Below are 21,074 nucleotides of genomic sequence, written 5' to 3'. Positions count from 1 at the left end.
ACCATGATGAACTCTATGGTGGCTAGGAGTGTTGAGGATGTACTCCAAAGGTCCAAGGCTCTTAATGGTCTCAGTGTGGATCCAGAACATGTAGAGGTAGCTGAACTGGTGGTGCATCACGAACTGTGCTGGTGGTATCGCCAGCGCCAGTGGGAGGTAGAAGATCTGTAGAAAAATACCAATATAAATCATCATCATCAACCTATAGATAGATAACTATACCAAGTGGGGTATCATATTATTATGAAAGGGCTTTACCTGTACTTTCTAAAACAGATATTTATTTATTTTTATGTATAATAGTTTTTCATGTATTGTGCAAAATTTTGGAAAAAATACCGGGGTATGGAACCCTCAGTGCGCGAGTCTGACTCGCACTTGGCCGATTTTTCGAACTATGTGCCCTGCCCATTGCCCCTTCAGCTTCGCTATGTCGGTTACTCTGTTTCTTATACGGATCTCCTCATTTCTGATTTGTTCATAGATGAATATATAAATAAAACCACATTTTGCCCGCAATTAGTAGTCTCTATACTCTATTAGAGAGTTCTATTATTATAAAGAAAAACTAGTTTATAACTGCTGTTTTGTCGGCTCTTCTCAGTAGAATCTACATTCTGAATCGATGGTAGTCAGACGTAGCGTAAGATAGACTAATTTTCCTACATGAAATACATTTTGGTTTTGATTTAATATGCAAAATTCCAAGTTTTTAGACCCATTTGTTTCAGCTACATTTTGAGCAAATTATGTTAACCCTTCATAAATGAATATCTTTTTAAAAATGAAATCTTTACTCTCAATAGAAAACAATGTCTGGTCAGACAAAGCTTTTTAGTTTTTGTTTTTAATTAAAAAGGCTAATAGGTACCTATTATTTAATATGAAAACAAAATTAAAAAGCAGAATTCCTTTTGTTTTCTAATTAAATAGGTAGCTAAGTAGCCTATGTGCTATTTAGTTAGAAAACAAAAGAGAATTCCGTCGCAAAGATTTTAATAAAAGTGCTGAGTAAATACTAACTATTATATTACCTATTTAGTTTGAAACCCTCGTAGCTTTGGTTTTAAGTTAACGTAATTAATTATCACCATTAATATCATCATTATCTTACAAATCCCACAAAGGTTCTAATTTGAATAAATGATTTGATTTGATACTGTTATCATTTTGAAATCGAAATCTAGGAAGTTAGTATGAGTTTATTATTGTATTTTTATATGATTTTTATATATGTATTATAATATACAGACCATAAAGATTTGTCTATCTTGATGGATTATAGCAAGTAAGATACTATACGATAATGTGGGAAGAAAAGATTTTACTTACAAATCCGCACCATCCCTGTAGAACTGACTGTCTTATGCCGACACCCATGTTGAAGTCCTCAGAAGTATGGTGCACTTGATGTTGGGCCCATAAGATGTGGACCTCTGGGGAAGAAAATTGAACTTTAATAGGCTATATACGTAGGTAAAGTATGCGCATGTTTTAAGGCTTCAGTACACAATGGTTCACCACACAATGCATTTAGCAACTGCCATGAATTGCTAGTTGCGTCAAGACCCTTTGAAGTTTTGTATGCAAAAAGATTTAAGTTTATTCTGTATGCAAACTCAGAATAGCAGCAAACGGGTCAGAGGAACTTTTCGATCTTGTCCCCCCTTCACCATTTTACCATCGAACCGCAAGACGTCGGGCGAGTTTCCATCCTTATGTCGTCGACATTCCATCTACACGCACGAAACGTTTTGCGTCTTCATTCCTCATACGCATGGCTAAGGTTTGGAATACTCTTCCGCGATCTGTGTTTCCTACCATTTACAATCCGGGTATCTTTAAAACAAGAGTGAATAGGCACCTTCTAGGTAAACGCGTCCCATCTTAGACCACACATCACCTTCCATCAGGTGTGATTGTGGTCAAGCGCTTGCCTATTGTGAATAAAAAAAAATGTACGCCAAGTTTTGTAATAGTTTATGACTCTTTACCCGTCATCCAATTTAGGGTCCTGTTTGAAAATCAGCGCTGATACACAAGAGTATTCTTGTGTATCAAGGCATACAGCATTATTATATTATGCTTTTTTCGGGTCGCGCCACACATATTATTAACACAGTTTATAGTTTATACCGGCGTTTCTTCTGCTTGAGACAGTCATGTTGGCTTTAAGAGGGGTCTCTCCATCACTCGCTCCATACAAACGTAGTTCCAATTTCATTTGAATATTAAGCAACCAAAGTCCATGAGATTTTGCAGACATATTCTAGAAACTAATATCTATGTCTGCGGTTTTACAGATTTCTGTTAAAATATTCGGTTTCAAAGTTACGCGGTCTTAAAAATTCACATACAAATCTTTGAGCCCGTGTAATTTTAAAACTATATATTTTTAGAAAAACCTAAAACACTACAGGCACAGATATTTGTTTCTAAAATATGTCTGTAAAATTTCATGGACTTTGGTTGCTTAATATTCAAATGAAATTGGAACTACGATTGTATGGAGTAAGTGACGGAGAGAGCCCTGTTAATGCTCACGTGGAGAGATAACCAGCTCTCAGGTATATGACGTATGGCACCATTTAAGAAATAAACATTTTTCTTTCTTTTTATAAGTGAAGAAATTCTAACTTACCATGACAAGCTCTATGCATCCAGTAGTAACAGAAGTCGACGCCCAAGGCCGCTGCATACCAGGTGAGTGTATTGTTCCAGGGCAACTCTACTATCCTGAAGTTGCAGTATATCCAGGTGTACAGATACGACTCCGCCCCGCGCCATATTAACCTGCGGGAAGTATCTTCATCATCATCCTTTCACCAGCTCACTACTGAACGCAGGTTTGCTCTTAGAATGAGAAGGACTTGGCCATAAATAATTCATAGTAAGATTTTATTATTACAACAAAAAATTAGGACTATACATTCTTAAAGTACTCGAAATGGTTCCTAGTATTTTACAAAGTTTTGCCTTCTTATTAATACTGAAGAAACTCTGATTTGGTCACCATTTAATTTAGGAGAATCACTTTGAATCTAGGTAAATTAAAAACTTTACTAACTTTGTAAAACAAAACTCAATACTGCCAAAATGTTATAGAATCCCAAGAAATCATTAAAAGTTTTTGAGACGTGTAAACCTATACTGGGCATATTGTTTGCTTGTTGTAACTTGTGATCTATACTAATAAATAAAATTGGAGTGTCTGTCTGTAATTTCGAAATAACTACCTCATATTAAGCTCATATGGTTATTTGAACGATACCAACACTGAATCACACGTTTTTAAAATTTTTGTCTGTCTGTCTATCTGTCTGTCTGTCTGTCTGTTTGAAAAGGCTAATCTTTGGAACGGCTGAACCGATTTTGAAGGGATTTTCACAGATAAGTAGAGGATTGACCAGGGTGTAACATAGGCTACTTTTTTAACCGACTTTCAAAAAGGGAGTTGTGTTTTTCTACCTATGTACACCGAAATCTCCGAGATTTCTGAACCGATTTGTGTAATTTTTTTTTAAATCGATAGAGGAACTTTGTGACATTGTTTCATAAAAAAATTGGATTCCAACTCCTCAATTCTGATGCTGCAGGGGACCTCACCATCAATACTGATGGGATTTAGAAACTGTCTTGATTGATATTGAAGGTATCTGTACCAAGTAAAGACTTTGTCGTTGACTTTTGGGAAATCAAAAGTTCCCACGGGATTTTAGACCCTAAATCCACGCGTGCGAAGCTGCGGGCATCAGCTAGTAAATAATAATTAATTCGAGCAAAGGTTCTAGCGCACTGCTAAGTCAAAGATGTATGAAATTGCCTCTTACCTTCCACATTCCTGGAATATTCCATGAGATATGCTGGTAATTCCGTCGTTGAGCCGGATTCCTTTCTTGCCTTCCAGCCTCAGGACTATGTGCTCGATGATCATGAATATTAAGAAGTACGGATACGACTGAAACAAACGAGAAATTTATATGAATAAATGCATTTTTGAAAGAATTTAACTTTTCACGAATGCACTCTAGAAAGAGCTTTCCTTTTAATGCTACTTCGGATCGTAGCATCCATACTAATATTATAAATGCGAAAGTGTGTCTGTCTGTCTAACGGTCTATCTGTCCGTCTGTCTGTCTGCTACCTTTTCACGGCCCAACAGTTTAACCGATTCTGACGAAATTTGGTACAGGGTCAGCTTATATCCCGGGGACGGACATAGGCAACTTTTTATCTCGGAAAATCAAACAGTTCCCACGGGATCTTTAAAAACCTAACTCCACGCGGACGAAGTCGCGGCCATCCTCTAGTTTATTATAATTCTCGGAGTCGAATCCGATTCAGTGCTTAAAGAGTTTAAGAAGAGGCATAGCGTCCCATTGAATCTCATGTTTATAAGAATGAGTTCCCCAATATGTAGTTGTGTATTTAATTACCTAATTATTTCAATCAATGTAGACGGGCCCTAAAAACATGATATTAAAAGTTTCCGATCCTGTAGTTGCTAGCCACTGGAATATGATCCCAAATGATATTATTACCATGGTTAATGTTTATGTAACATAGTTTCCGCCTTAAATGATATTATTAAATTATCAGTATTGAAAGATATTATTTATGTTTTTCTTACGAACTTCTATTGAGTTCTGCCTACTGTATTCTTAACCGTAGGCGATTTATTATTCCATTATTAACGAATTCCAGAAATAATTTCGGTCAAAGTTAAAATATTAACATAATTCGAGCTCTGTACATTTTACTAAAGGAAAAGTTGTTCGAAAAGAAAATAATAAAATTGGGTAAGTATTTTTCATGACTTCTTTTCGATATTACATCGGGCTATGAGAGTGGGAGTAGAGAATTCACCCGTATCTGCTTTTACGTTCGCACTCGTACCAAAGTGAACTAGAGTGAGGGAACTCTTGGTTTGATCTTGAATGACGATCTGTCAAATATTAAGTGGGCTCTACACTCGCGGCGCGAACGGCCGCGAAAGCCCGCGACAACTGCGAATCACGAGTGTAGATGTTGTTCACGCCTTCGCGTTCGCGCTTCGCGCCTTTCCCCGATCAGTGTCGGTTTTTGGTCCGCGACAAAGGGTTTCATCCATAGTCACGAACAAGACTGTGAAGATTTGCGAGTGTGGAAGGGACACAGTTCACGCGTGGATCGCGGTATGTATCACGGCGTGAAATAACGGCGCGACTTCACGTGCGAGTGTAGAGCCGGCTCTAGGCTATGTGAAATTTAAGAAACCTAGTCGTTTCATAGCCCACCTAGCGTCAAAGCGAAGCCTCGACGTTTTGTTAGAAGTTGTAGTATAGAAGCAGGCGTTATTTTGCGGAAGTCCATGATATACAAGGAACCAAAAGCGTAATTTGCTATAATCCGCTAAACCAAACAAATCTATATGGTGCAACATGCAGCATGTGACATGCACCGCCCGCCCTTCCACTGATAAACATACGGGAAAAGCCAGCCATCAAGCAAGCCACGCGCACCACCACGCAGCACCACACAAATCCCAAAACCACTCGACACCGGAGCATCCTCAGGAGAAGGCCTCAATGCCTACTTGCCAAAGTTCCCTAACTCTCGTGAACTGTGCTTGTGCACTATAATAACTTCCGCGTAGACGACTACATAATCTTTATGGAGATTGGCTGCCCCCGTAGCTCCGACTCGGTCGGGAAGTATTAAAAAGACTACTCCGTCTGTGTGCGTCAGCACTTATTTTCTTGCTGACTGTAAACCTTATTTCCCAAAAGAGTAAACCTTTCATGGTTCTTTTGTGTTGTCTTCGAGTTGCTTGACAGCACTCAACTTCTCAGCTGGAGATCTTTATAATGGTGAGAGATTTCTTTCCTTTCAAAAATAACTAGCTCATTCCCGCGGCTTCGTCCACGTGGACTATACAAATTTCTACCCCCTTACGGGATGAGTTTTCAAAAATCTTTTAGCGCATGTCTACGTCATATCTACGTCATAGCTATCTGCATGCTGAATTTATCCGTCCAGTAGAATGAGTCAGTCAGCTTTTCTTTTTATTTATATTTAGATAATATCAATTAGTGATAAAAGATTTTTCGTCATTGTTTTTTGCGATTTCCCGCATGATTTCCTTATAATACTTAAACTAGCTGATGATTGCGACTTTGTCCTCGTGGATTTAGTTTTTTGAAGTCCCGTGGGAACCTCTTTCGATTTAAAATCCTATGTCACTCTCCAGACGTCTTCAACTATACCTAATACCTATGCAATTAATTCGTCGATTCGTTGCTTAGTTGCGATGTTATTGAAGGACAGCCCAACAAACCAACAAACAGACACACTTTCGCATTTATGATATGGGTAGTGATTTAACTCGATTGAGTGTACCGTAATAGTGCTAGAACAGCAATCACGTTTAACAAGATCGACTGCCTTTAAAGGATGTTCTCTAGCATTAATTGGTTTTCAATCGCAGGCTGCCCGGAATAGGTACTTAACGACTACTTAAGGGGCAACTACACATTTCCAAGTCGTAATATCCTAGTATTCCTATCAAAGTTAGGAAACTATTCTTGGCACCATTCCACACAGACATTATTCATACAGTAATTAGGCTAGCTTTAAGTTTTATTGTAATAAATATATTTTCAATAAAAAAGTCACTCCACAACAGCTAAACCGATTTAGCTCTTTGAATGGAATTAGATTATACCCTGGAGTAACATAGGTTACTTTTTATCCTGGAAACTCAAACAGTTCTCGCGGGATTTTTTAATTTTAATTAGAACCTTGATACGTAGACTCTTACTGCAATAGTTAACTTTTCGTTTCACTGATCGTTGCCAAATATTAATTATCCAACTAATTATACAATTATGTATTGTATAATGTACATACCTATTATGTTCAAAAATAAATAATCTGGCTTATATCCAAATGATTAAAAATAAATCTTAAACATCGCAATATATATCGCAGATATAAATTTGCGATGTTTAAGATGTTCTTTAAAAATCCCATGGGAACTCTTTGATTTTCCGAGATAAAAAGTAGGCTATGTATGTCACTCTCCAGGTCTTTAACTAAAACTATGCAAAATCACGTCGATCCGTTGCGATGTGTTTAGAGGACAAATCAGTAAACCAACAAAACCACTTACACAATTATAATATGTCTGTGGGGGCCATAATAAAAAAATCTTTTATTATCGAATATTTTCAAATTGATTCTAGAGTGTAAAGGTCACTTAATAAGTCAAAGATCATTTTATATTTTTATCAGATCGCCCTCGTTCCATTGCTGCCTACTCCCAGAATTCTCAGATATAAACGACTTTTCTTCAATTTCAATACTATTAGAAGTATCATTAACAAAAGGTCAAACGTGGGTCATTGCCTACTTATTTCTGTAACTTTCCTGTGTTATTCCAGTTCTAATCTAAATGTGATTCATCGTTATCATCATTCCAACCCATTTCCGGTCGACAACTGAGTTCAGATTTATTCTCAGATTTTAAAGGGTTAAAGGCTATAATCCACCACGCTGTGGCCAATTGCGGATTGATACACTTCACACACATTTGAGAAGATTATGGAGAACTGTCAGGCATGCAGGTTTCTTCACTATGTTTTCCTTTACCGTTAAAACAAGTAGTATTTAATTGCTGAAAACGCACATAACTCCAAAGAGTTATGTGCGTGCCCGGAGTTGAACCCCTGACCTCACGAAGAAGAGGCGATGGTCTTAGTAACTAGGCTATAGTGGTCTGTTATGGTGGTGTTATGGATCGGAATCTTGTACTAACCAACCAAAAACAAAAAAAAAAGTTCTTTGTCTCAAGCACGCGTGGTTGCGAACGTGTTAAAGAATGACAACATTAGCAATAGCAATAAATCTGCAAGCTGTTAATCTTACTAATATTATAAATGCGAAACAAACCCATTTGTTTTTTGGTTTGTTCTTCAATCATACCGCAATGGGGCAGCGTATCGACAAGATTTTTGCAATGATTAATTTTCCTTAAAATAATTAAAAATATTTATCACTGAGGGATATATTTAAAGAGAATTTAAAATCATAGAGATTTTTTTCCCCCAGAAAACCCCTTGATATTCATATTTCAGGGTCTTTGAATGTACGTGGAAGAATTTGACGCCTAACAATATATTAATGTAGCCATACCCTTGGATAAAAATAATAGTAGATTAAATATGTTATTGATATATTTTTTAAACAGATAGGGAAGGTCTTAAGTATCAACAAGCCAATGAAAAAATTGTAAGTAATAAGTATATTCAAAAATAACAGTAAATAACTGAAATAATGGAATGTGTGCAATGCATTGACTAATATGGCCTTCGTTTCGTATGTATAAAAAGTAATCAAAGGATTACAAACTAAGAGAATATGTCGTAATCTTTGGTCGTAAGCAATAATTACGGACGACAATATATTTGCTTAGTAATGTAAAAACCTTGTATCTATACTGTTTTAATGATTTGTTTTATATCTTTTGCATGTTTTTGTCAATATACAAAATGCCGACGGAATAATTTATCCATTCGTGATCGATATAATTTGACACTTTAATACTTTGTGAATGCTTATGTTTTTTATTGCTTTTTAATGTACCTTCAGTGCGTTTAAACCATTTGCGAGCCTGGCGGGGTCTCAAAAGCCCGAAACATTTTTAAAACCTTATTTTTATTTTCAGTTAACGAAGTTTATATTTTTGGCTCAGTTTTTGTGTTTTATGGTCTTGTCTGACCGGGCTGAAAGGCATACCTATTATGAGTTATGATGTAGGAATCCTCTATGACAGGATTTTTGAAAAGTCAACCCTTAATGGGATAATATAGGGGTTTGCAATTTATATATTTGAAGTCAAACGCTTTTAAAGTTGTATCCATAAAACTTGGTGTTTTGGCTTTCGGTTAAAACGGTTTGGGTTCGGATGAAAACATAGGATTTTGGGAGGTTCTAAAGTAAAGGGGAAAGAACATTTAATGGGACTTTCACAGGCAGGTTGAAGATTATACAAGAAGTGATCTAGATTAGAACGGGGTTTTAAGAACCTGATCTACGTGGACGAAGTCGCGGGCAAAAGCTAGTAAGTTATCCAAAGAAGAATTTACTTCCAGGTCTTCTGGACCCCACCCAGGCTAACACTGTAAATTTTTTCACTAAGATTATGTAGGGTTAGTAATCAATTAGCGACAAAAAACGTGTCAACATGTTTTGTTGCTTATAATATGCTAATGATTGATATGTGAATGGTCATATTTTTTTATTGCATTTTAATGTATTCAAAGTGCGTTTTAACCACCGCGAGCCTGATGTGGTCTCAAAAGCCCGAACTATTTTTGAAACCTTATAATAATTTTAAATACGTATTATGTTTCACTTAAGTATAAAATGAGCCCAAAATATTAAGATTTTCATGTTTAAACGAAAAGAAGTTCATATGTTACATGAAATAATGTTTAAGTTTGTTTTTTATGATCATCAAAATTATTATGAAGTATTTTGGAAAATTATTAAAATGTTAAGATTATTTAAGTAATGAATGAGTTTGAGTAAATATTCGTATATGTATTTAGAAAATCTTTAAAATCTTATTTCCAGGTCTCTTGCACCCCATCAGGCTAATTGCGTAATTTTTCCATCAAGCGTAGGTCCAGTTAATAATATCAATCAGCAACAAAAAATGTGTCAGCATTTTTTGCTATGCTGTCATTTGTGAATGATTATAAATATTTTTTGCTTTCATTGCTAAGTAGTAAGTGTAGCGCCTTTTAACCACCCGTGAACCTGATGGGGTCTAAAAAGCCCGAACTTCTGAAAATCTTATTTTTAGTTTATGTTTCACTTAATGCGTACTAATACTATAATTAATGCAAATGTGTGTCTGTCTGTTTGTCTCTCTGCCTGTTACGTCTTTCCAGCCCATCCATGTAACAGTACCTATGGAGATAGCTTGACTGTATCCCGGAGATGGGCGTTGTCAACTTTTTATCCTAGACAATCGAAGTCTTAGTATGGGATTTTTATAAACCTTAATTCCCACGAATAATAAAGTTAAAATTAGATTAGCATGGGTTTAAAAAAAAGAGGTCAGACTTGTAGTTACATTAAAGTTTAAGTTTGTGGTAAGGTAGCATTATCATGAGATGTAAGTATTGTACCATATTGTGGTCCACACTATTTAATATTTCAAAGTTTTTTAAAATAAGCTACAAAATGAAAAATCTTCCGCCAGGTCTCTCAGACCCCGCCGGGCTAGCAGCGTTATTTATTTCACCAAGGTTAAGTTGGGTTAATAATAAATAGTCGCAACAAAAAACGAGAGGCAACTTGTTTTGTAACTTATACGCTGTGACTTGTGAATATTCATATTATGTTTTTGCTTTCAATAGCTAGTTGTAGTACGTTTTAACCGTATGTGTGGCTCGCAGGGCCTCAGAAGCCCAAACTATTTCGTTACTCTCGTGAAACTGAAATAATTAGGTTAAAATTAGATTCAGTCATGTATTTTAAAGAAAACAAACTTATATTTTCGTAAAAACAGAGAATGTTAAGGTTTTTTTATGGTCCTAAAATTATTATCATGAATATATACGGAAAAACTTTTAAGATTAGGACATGATTAGAATTAAGATAAAAACGTGATTAGAATTAATGGCTTATTCTAAAATAAAGAACCTCATTTCCAGACCTCCTGTACCCCATCAGATTAGATAGCGGTGTAATTTTTTCACCAAGCTTACGTAGGGTTTATAATAATAATCATTCAGTAACAAGAAACGTGTAGTCAACATTTTTTTTGCTTTCAGTAGCTATAGTACGTTTTAACCACACTTGAGTATTGTGGGTCTCAAAAGCCCAAACCGTTTTAAAAATATTATATTCATGTTTTTTTATATTATAATACCGTAACAATAACGTTAAAATTAGATCAAGTCGTGTATTTCGAAGAAAATAAATTAGTATTTTTCAAAAACAGCTTTAAGGTTTTGGTTTCTGTTTTATGGTCAAATTATAATGAAATATCTTACATATTTTCAGACATAAATAATATTATTTCAATAATAACTTATAATCTTGCAGCCCAATATTTAGTCTATTTTCCATCATTAGTAAAATAAGCCTTAAAACAACAAATTTCATTTCCAGGCCCCCCGGACCCTATCAGGTTAACGGTGTATTTTTGTCAGCAATACTTATATAGGGTTTATAATAAAACCAATTATTACATAGCAATAAAAACGTGTAGTCATTATTTTTTGTTACACATACGCTGTGATTTGTGAATGTTTATATACTTATTTTTTTCTTTCGGTAGCTATAATGTGATTTAACCAGTTACTTTGGCACGGTCTCAAGATCCCGAACCTTTTTGAAATATTATATTCATGTTTTGTTTCACTTATATTATGAAATTGAAATAAGTAGGATAAAATATTAAGCTGTATTTTGCCGACTTGGTTTACTAAAAGTTTGTGCAATTATAGTACTATGGTCATAATAATAATATCATGACAAAAAAAGTTTTTTTTAAATCAAAGTCCTGTTCAAACCACACGACTCAGAAACTTGTGATTTTGCATGTAAGTCATAGACCTGACAAAGAAGCGAATATATCCTACTGAAGCAAAACCCGGATGTTCAGTTATAAGAACAATTTCTATATTTTCAAAATACTTCCTGAAATGTAGAATCTACTTCCAGGTCCCCTGCATCCCATCAAATTAACGGCGTACGTAATTTTTCGCCAAGCTTACGTAGGGTTGATAGTAATAAGTTAGCAACAAGAAACATTGAATCAACATACGGCGTGATTTGTGTTTGTTTTTCTTGCTTAACCAGTTTTTTAATGTGATTTTTTACTATTTAATTTTTTTTGCTTTCAGTAGCTTAAATTATAATGCGTTTTAACCGCACGTGTTTGTGGTTGGGTCTTAAAAGCCCGAACCTTTTTAAAAACATTATCTTCATGTTTTGTTTCAATTATGTTATGAAACTGAAATAAACAGGCTCAAAACTTAAGTTTAGGTTTTGTGGTTATACTTGCTTTAAATGCCCGCGACTTCGTCCGCATGGCCTATACAAATTTTGGACGCCTGTTTTATACCTTTAGGGATTCAATTTTCAAAAATCCTTTCATAACAGATGTCTACTTCATAATAGCTAACTGCATGCCAAATTTCAAACCGATCAGTCTAGTCGTTTAAGCTGTGCGTTGATAGATCAGTCAGCCAGTCAGTCAGTCAGTCAGACTTTTCATTTTCTATATACAAGATTAATAGATTCAAATTAAAAAAAAAACTTTTTGTTTCAGTTATAACTTATCAACGTACCGCTCAAACTACACGGTCTAGATACTTGAAATTTTTTTGATTCCTTTTTAACTTAGATCCACATAAAAAAAGAGATTTTAAGATATTCCACTTGAGCAAAGTTAGTAGTACTTTTGCGTTTTTTTCAAAATAAAAATAAAAAGGCATATAATAAAGAATCTTATTTTCAGGTCTTTTGGACCCCGCCAAGCTAAAGGTGTTATTTTCCTCACCAAGTTTATGTAGGGATAATAAATAACGAAGCAATAAAAAACATTGAATGAATAACATATTTTGCCACGTATTATAGTGATTTGTGAATGCTTATAGTATATTTTTTGCATTCAACAGTTACAGTTCGTTTTGATTATATTGTGTCTGGCACGGTCTCAAAAGCCTCAATCGTTTTGTAAAACATTACACTCATGTTTTGTTATATTTATTTTACGAAAACGATGTTATTAAATTGTATGAGATACAATTAGTGTTTTAAAAGAAGAAAAGTTTAAATCTTTGGTATACAAAATAATAGTTGTACATTCTTATAGGAAAAGGAAACTTTTTGGGTTTGTGAGCTATGGTTATACATATAATAATGAGTATAAAATATTTTTCAGAAATCTCGCACTGGAAAGCGTAGCGTTGGAAGATCACAGGTGGACAAACTATATTAAACGAGTCGGAGGGAACCGCTGAATTCAGTCGGCGCAAAACCGTGGCATTTTTTTGGTGCAAGTCTTTAGACCAAGAGACCAATATAATATGTCCAGCAGTGGACGTCTATTGATTGATAATAATTACTATGATGATGACTTTTCAGAAAAACATTAAAAATATCATTAACTAAACAAGGCCTTAATAAGTTCATATTATTACCAAATAACATTTTCTATTTTCAAAATACCTAAGCCATGAAATGAAAATTCTTATTTCCAGGCCCCCTTGACCACACCAGGTTAATGGTATAATTATTTTTTTCACCAAGATTACGTAGGATTATAATATTATTCCTGCGTAATCTTGGTAAAAAAAAATAATTATATGCAAAATAATAATAATAATTATTATTTATCAGTTAGCAACAAAAACCGTCGAGTCAATAATGTTTTGTTTGTTATTATATAGCTTTGAAATTATGATTCCGTTGATTGAAATTGAATGTTATTATTTAGCGATTTGTTTGATGATGATTGAATTGCATATTGGTGTAATACGTCACATTTTCAAATGGAATTGCAAAAAGACAGAGTAGTCAATGACATAGATTTAGTTATGTTAATTAGGTTGCACATGTTGTTTGCATTGAATTTAAGCGAAGTTTTAAATTAATCAGCTGATTTAAATAGAGAATTAGATATATAGAGTCAAGATTTCAGTTTCATTACAGCTTCAAGATCCTAATGTAGGGTGTAATTTGAAATATATATATTTTGAAATTTTTTTTTAGCAAAGCACGTGATATTTATCCGAGGAACTCAAGAAATAGGGGTAATATCATATAGAGGCAATAATGCAGCATACCGAAAGTGTATAGTCATGCCATGTGTGTAAAATATGTAATAAACTACCCCCAGGCTTACATCAGTTAAATTCTTTAGCACGTTTCAAAAAAGATCTTTTTTTGTGGTTGATAAATAAATGTTTATATTCAATAAATGACATGTTGTAAAATAATAGATAGATAACAATAAGTTTTGTGACATAATACTAATTTTTAACATCTTTAATTTTTGACATTATTCTACTTGGTTAATTATATAAGAACATTATATCTGCATGCCAGAAATGGTTGAATATATTGGACTCATTGTATACTCTTTGTACCACCTTTTATACTTGTACTCAGAAAAAAATATGTTTATGATTATAATTATATTACCTATTACTATATTGTCTATGGGTGTGCCAGTAAGTAAGGACTTAGTAGTTTAACTACATTGAACTACATTTTCGTACATATCGACTCGACCGTTCAACGACCTCCAATGTCGCGAGTTGCGACATGTAGGTATTACAGGTACCCATATACCTACTCGTAATTACTGTTGTGAAATGCATTTGTAATATCTGTGGTTAACTATTAAAAATATGTACTTACTTATTTTTAGTTGCATTAATGTGACAGTGTTACTGTGGTTTACAGTTTTGTCCATCATCAGTTTATTATTTGGTCCGTTTGTCTTACTCATCTGTGGTCTGAATGTTACAACTTTTTAACCGATTCAAAAATGGATGAAGTTTTCATGTCCACTGAATGTTTCTAGGACCCTATTAAGCGCTAAACCTCCGCTGTCCGTCCGTCTTTTCGTCAGTCTGTCAATGGGTTTTAATCTAATCAACCGTAATAGGTAGATAGTTGTCACAGAATGTATATTTTTCTATTGCCGCTATAACAACAAATTAATTATTTCAATATGTGATTTTTTTTTGTAATTAATTAAAAAAGTATTTTGTATTGCTATGTTACTGCTGTTAGGTAGGTACCTATTTTTCCCAATAAAACTTATTTCACTTTATGGCGTCCTTGATCTTGTTAGATATATTTGAGTTTATTCTAATTTATTTAAATTGCTTTTTAATATTAATTTGATGATAATATTATTAGCAACTCTAAGATCATTGAGACATGAATAATTTATTCATTATTATTTTTATGAACTATATTTTCATTTATGATATGACATTATGTGGTTAGTTTATTTATGGTTTTATTATTTTATAAATGCGTTTTAGCAACAAAAAAAAAACAAGTTTTTCTTCTATTTTTGAATTAAAGGCTAACACAAACCGAGTATCAAAATACTTAGTTAATTTGCAATGCGCAAAGTTTCTAGAATATTAAAAATTTTAATCGACTGCAGGTTAGTAATTATTAGTTACTTAAGTAGGTATAATTTATTTGAAAACCAGAAATGTTCGTTGTCTAAATGAATTATTTCGGTGCAAGCTTACATCAGCCTGTTAAGTTTAAGAAAATTTTCTATATCTGTACTTTTTTTGTCTGCTAGTTACCGAATAAGCTTGAACTAAATCGGTTTTGCTGTTTGGAGAAATCTCCAAACTCCAATCTGAAAAATCTGAAAACCTATATTTTTATTTAACATTTTTATGTAAATAAATAGTAAATATATTGCAAGATCAGAATGTTCTAACTTATCTTCAATCTTGCAACTAGATTTTATTTTGGATTTTAAATAAAACACAAACATTTTACTAACGACATTTTTATGTGTACCTACTCACGCACCTTTGAATCATAAAGCCATAATATCTAAAGTATTACAGCCTCGTCATCCTGTTTCCAAGGATACAATATTATTATAAAAGTATTATGGGAAAACAACGCCGAAATTTTCTTTTAGGAGCGCTAAAATTGAAATATTATGCTTCCCTTGAGCGTGTTTGTAAAATATTCTTTCTGCATTCCGAGTTAAAGCTAAAAAAGTAACGCATCATTTGAATTTTACTAGGTACCATAGAGACGTCGTAAAACCACTTAAAATTATTTTTGTATGTATTAAACTTTAGCGAAAATAGTACGAAGTACTTATATTCTCCGAAAAAAGGCTTCTTCTAAATTTTTCTGAAATCCGAACCGATCCAGTGGTAGGTATAATATTATATCTAACAAGTTGTTATACAAGAAATACCTAATTATTTGATGCTTTTGAAATTATATTTTACAGTGCAAAAAAAAAAATTATATGCTATTAGTAAATAAATGTACATAACGCCTAGTCCCGTTGTCCCCGTCAGCCGTGTCCCCGTTAATGGGGACATCGGGAATTAAATAAAATAATTAAAAATCCACCCCGTTGTCCCCGTTCGCAGGAGTAGCCTCGGAGCAAAAGGCAATTTTGGTAGTGTGTAGCCTAAAGTAAGCGCCTGCCTAACAATGCCTATTCACTTTCGACTTTTAGGTACCTATAATAAAAGTGGAGGGGAAAACTGCTACCATAAACATGCTATTCGCATAACATGGCGTATAAAATCTGTTCTCGCCTTTGAGTGAGACAGAAGAAGTGGAGTGATAGTAACTACGAATGCGACCCACACGCGGTATATTTAAGTCTTTACTTCAGACTCTTCCGCGATCTGTGTTTCCTATCCTACCAATTACATTCCGGGTATCTTTAAAACAAGAGTGAATAGGCACCTTCTAGGTAAACGCGTCCCATCTTAGACCACATCATCACTTTCCATCAGGTGTGATTGTGCTCAAGCGCTTACCTATAGTGAATAAAAAAAAAAGACACATATACTATGTAACGTATGTACTATGTAGGTACTTCTTTTTCACATACAATGTAAATATATTATCATTGAATTTAATATAAATGTTTGTGAACAATAAAACTGTCTTACCTGTCTAAAGAAGTTAGGCACATCTTCAACTTTCTCATACAGCTGTTCCTTTGGCGAATGTATATAGAACATTCTTCCCAGCCCTTTCATATGGTTCGCGAACACGTCGGAGAAACCGGTGTCAGCTGTCGCGTTGGCGAAAGACATTTCCGCCGCCATTTTCTTTTCTATTTTATCTGAAAAGATAGAAAAAATTGTTAAAAAGTTCTATTATTTTCGAATATATTACATTACAGGACGTAAGAATCGTATCTGTCTGTGGCATCGTAGCTCCTAAAATAATGAACCGATTCTAATTTAGTCTTTTTTGTTTGAAAGGTGGCTTGATCGAGAGTGTTCTTAGTTATAATCCAAGAAAATCGGTTCAGCCGTTTGAAAGTTATCAGCTCTTTTCTAGTTAATGTAACCTTCACTTGTCGGGGGTGTTAAAATTTTTTAATTTACACTTGTTTTACTGAAATGAGAATTGCCAGCACGAGTCAGTTCGCATCGAAAGTGGCGAAAAAATTTGGAATTTGTTAGCAGACATCAAGGTCTCGTCTAATGCTGCTCACTCGTGTCGTGCCAACTATGTCTCTCTCTTTGTTACTTTTCTATGGCTGAACCTATCAAATGTTTAATGAATATTTACTAATAATAGGTATAGAAAACGCCCAGTTTCAAATTACTCTGAACCAATAATAAACAGATTTTACGCGACTAAGGTTTAAGGTTTATTTTTTTACTTTGTTTTTTTAAAGGTAAAATTAATGTAACTTGCGGTCAAACTTAAAGCTAGCCTTATCTATTTAGTGTATAAATCACCTAATCAATATTTTAATTTTAATCTGTTTAAAAGTTTTTGTAGTTGAAAATTATGTAAAGTATCTATATTTCTTTGCAACAACAAAAACTGTTTAAAAAACGAAGTATAAAACAACGTTTCAAACAAATCGCTCGAAAAGTGAATGGAGTGAAATTGGAAAACTTTGTAAAAAGTCCGTATCAAAAATCTCAAGTCTCACAACAAATATTAACGGGTATTGCAGAGATTGTATTTTCATACTTCTGAAGGCAAATGGGTCGAAAATCTATTGAATTCTAGATTATAAAGTTGAAGTCTGAAGTTACTAGAAAGCTGGAAAGTTATTAAAAAGTTCTGCGAGGTGGACGCTTTGAGTAAAGTTAAACTAGTTTCTCTTTTATTTTGAAAAATGCGTTGAGTGATCTAGAACAATATTTTGCGAGTAAGTACCAACTTTTTGACTTTATAGAAGGGCAGCATTCTAATCGATATGTTTATTAGGGTTCTCTAGTTTCTAAAGCAGGACCTACACCAATTTGATTAAAATATCTAAGAAATAGAAATATTTTTTTCACAAGTACTTTTGAATCGTCAATTGCATCTACTACGGAAAAAAACCAGTAAGAAACTCGGAGGCTGCTCATTTAAATGCTTCGATATGCTGGAGTAAGTTGCGAGTCAAATCTACGCTATAATTCATCACAATTTACGTACCTTCCTGTTTTATTAAAATCGTTTTAATACCAAGTAGGTGCCAAGTACCAAGTAACCATACCAAGTAACTAGTACCGAGTTTCAAGTTAAGTAGTAGTACAAAGTTGGGTATCTATCGAAATTGATATGTTCAGATATAGATTCGCTCAATTAAAAAGAAAAAAATGGTTTAGTATACCTGGATAAAAATATCAGACTGACAAGCAAGAGCTTGTACTCGGAAAAGTTACAAAAGCCTATTTAAAAGTTTTTAGAAATATTTTTATTGATACGTGTACAGAAATATCTACAAATTATTGAAATCCTACAAACACGAATATGAGTTATGGAACTTCCAAAATGAAATATGAGCGAATCTTTTGCATTTTTAGCAACGCGCTTTCATATTTGAAATTTAAATTCTTTCATGAGATTTTTTCGGTAAAAACTTTTTATTTTAACTTGTGCAGACTGGAATTACTTTTTTTAATTCTCTTTTTTTCTCTCTCCATCTCTCACGGATCACGTTTGTTTCGGTGGTTTTACATGCGTATAATACCAACCTATGTGTACATAATTTACTTGCGAATAGCGACCAAGCGCCATTTTTGAAGCAGCTCGTAGGTGTCAAAAGGTGTATAAATCCAATGCCAATATCAAAGTCAAAGTCAAAATCTAAAGTAAATTTAAAGTAGGTACTATTGTACTCCTTTTGATGGTTGGAATTGTTATATTTGTACGATATAGTGGTGATAATTAATTCCGAACTTAAAACTAAAGCTACGAGGGTTCCAAACGCGCCCAAGTCTGAGAAGAGCCCACAACAAACTCAGTCGAGCAACGAGTATTCAAATATATACTTATAATAATATCAACGAGTATGTAGTCTGTATCGCTACGGGTAGGTTTGTATCACACATACAAGCGAATTTGTCTTCACTTTTAAAATATGATTGTATGAGCTTTATCCATCTGGTTTTATAATATCTTTGGATGATAAGTTAGACCTTGACAGAGATCTTTCAATGGTATGGTACTTGGCTCTTTCCCAGTAGGGTGTTAACTATAGTCACGGTCCAAACCTGCCACCAGCAAATATTACGTAACATAAACTCAAACGATGTCAAGTAAAAACTTTAAATGCATTTTATCTAATCATGGTGACAACTGATTAGAATTTATCTCAGACTGGCCTTGGGTGCGACCTGTTCGCGGTTAATTATTACTTGTTAATTATGTGGTCAATGACCAGGTGGCCTTAGTGAGGAGAAAAATAAATGTTTTGTAATTCCATTTTATTACTATTATATGCTATTATATTGATTTTAATTATTTCAGAGTTAATGAGTTCCCAAGATTGTACTTTGTATAATTTTGTGCAAAATAAATTATTTTTAGACGTGTATAATAAATTATGTTATGCCATTGTTTTCAATTATATCTTTAGTAATATTAATAATGACAAATTTTACAAAAATAGGTGTAATAACTTAAAATTTAAAAAACCCCGACACAAAAACCTCTATAAAAAACTAGAAAAGAGCTGATAACTTTCAAACGGCTGAACCGATTTTCTTCGATTATAGCTAAGAATACTCTCGATCAAGCTACCTTTCAAACAAAAAAAACTAAATTAAAATCGGTTCATTGGTTTAGGAGCTACGATGCCACAGACAGATACACAGATACCTACACACGTCAAACTTATAACACCCCTCTTTTAGGGTCGGGGGTTAAAAGTAGGGGTGAAATAGGGGTTTGAAATTTGTGTAGTCGCGGGATAAGCTTGTAACATTGCTTGACGTGTGATTGGGTGTTGAAACACTTCGTATCTCAAAGGACAATGAAAGGAAACTGACAGGCGAGGAGGTTCAACACCTACAACTCAAATCCCGCGGGGAATTATTGCCTTGGCATCATATTATGCTTAGGCTGCGTAATTTGAGACGTCTTTCAAAGTGAACTACCGCCGTGGTAGAACTAGTTAATACTGGTTAATAAACCCCAGATGAGTTTCAACCGGAATCTGGAGGCTCCCGAATATTCGCTAGTTCGGCTATACCAGGTTCCCCCATCATCGCCGGTGTCCCCAGGTCCCTGGACAAGAAGGGACTGCTTCGGTATCACCCCCAACACCTGAGCAGGGTCCTAGAAACCATTTTCCCATGTTTTCCACTCCAAGAAAGTAGAAAAAGCGTCCATGAACCGAAAACTTTGGCGTCATTTTCAATTAGGCTCCACAAAAACCTTCGCAATCTTGCAAAATCGCGTGCCAAATAAAGTCAAGTCATTCGAGCTTACCAAGATTTATGATCTGAAAATTTCATAAGTTATCTGTTATATTTTAATGAGATTTTGTGAATATCATTTTTTCCTATAAAAAAACAATTCATACTTTTATTATTAATATTTATAAATTCGAAAGTGTGTCTGTCTGCTACGTTTTCACGGCTCAACGGCTAAACCGATTTTAACGAAAGGTACAGAGTATTGGCGTCACTCAGAAAAGCAGGTATTATTTAAATATTTTTATCGAATTATTGGAATGTCCTCTCCAAAACCAACACAAAAAAAACACAAGTTTAATGTGTAAGGTTATCCGAGAGTTTTAATCTAAACAAACTAATGCCAAAATAAATAATTTAATTAGAGCGTGATTGCTATCACAACATCTAATTATTCAGTTCACAACCCAAATTCCGAAAATATGCGATATCGCTCCGAATCTCAGAAGGAGACTGAACTAAAACCTTCGAAACACCCGTATTTATGCAAGTTCAATCTTGTTGGCCTCCTAGCAACAGATTGTATGACATCGAATGAGCCAAATATCGATTTTACCAAACTACCTTCATCAGCTAAATTAATAATTTTATATTTTTTTTGACAACTCAAATCAACTTTTT

At 34.1% G+C, this 21,074-nt stretch overlaps 1 protein-coding gene across 3 annotated transcripts in view; it reads right to left on the bottom strand.

Annotated features, from left to right (window-relative positions):
* Positions 1-21,074, bottom strand: part of LOC123867379 (alkylglycerol monooxygenase-like) — a 31,970-nt gene that overhangs the window by 5,660 nt on the left and 5,236 nt on the right. For 2 of the 3 annotated variants that reach the window (XM_045909389.1, XM_045909388.1), the window contains exons 2-6: positions 16,692-16,867; positions 3,831-3,958; positions 2,642-2,793; positions 1,333-1,436; positions 3-165 (exon numbers count right to left, since the gene is read on the bottom strand). In XM_045909389.1, coding sequence (XP_045765345.1) covers positions 3-165; positions 1,333-1,436; positions 2,642-2,793; positions 3,831-3,958; positions 16,692-16,850 — 706 coding nt within the window. In that variant the 5' untranslated portion in view covers positions 16,851-16,867. Of the gene's footprint in view, positions 1-2; positions 166-1,332; positions 1,437-2,641; positions 2,794-3,830; positions 3,959-16,691; positions 16,868-20,441; positions 20,450-21,074 lie in introns of all 3 variants that reach the window. The other variant, XM_045909390.1, reaches the window with a different exon arrangement.

This window comes from Maniola jurtina, chromosome 8, assembly GCF_905333055.1.
Source record: "Maniola jurtina chromosome 8, ilManJurt1.1, whole genome shotgun sequence".
NCBI classification, from domain to species: domain Eukaryota; kingdom Metazoa; phylum Arthropoda; class Insecta; order Lepidoptera; family Nymphalidae; genus Maniola; species Maniola jurtina.
This window is presented reverse-complemented; position numbering and strand designations above follow the sequence as displayed.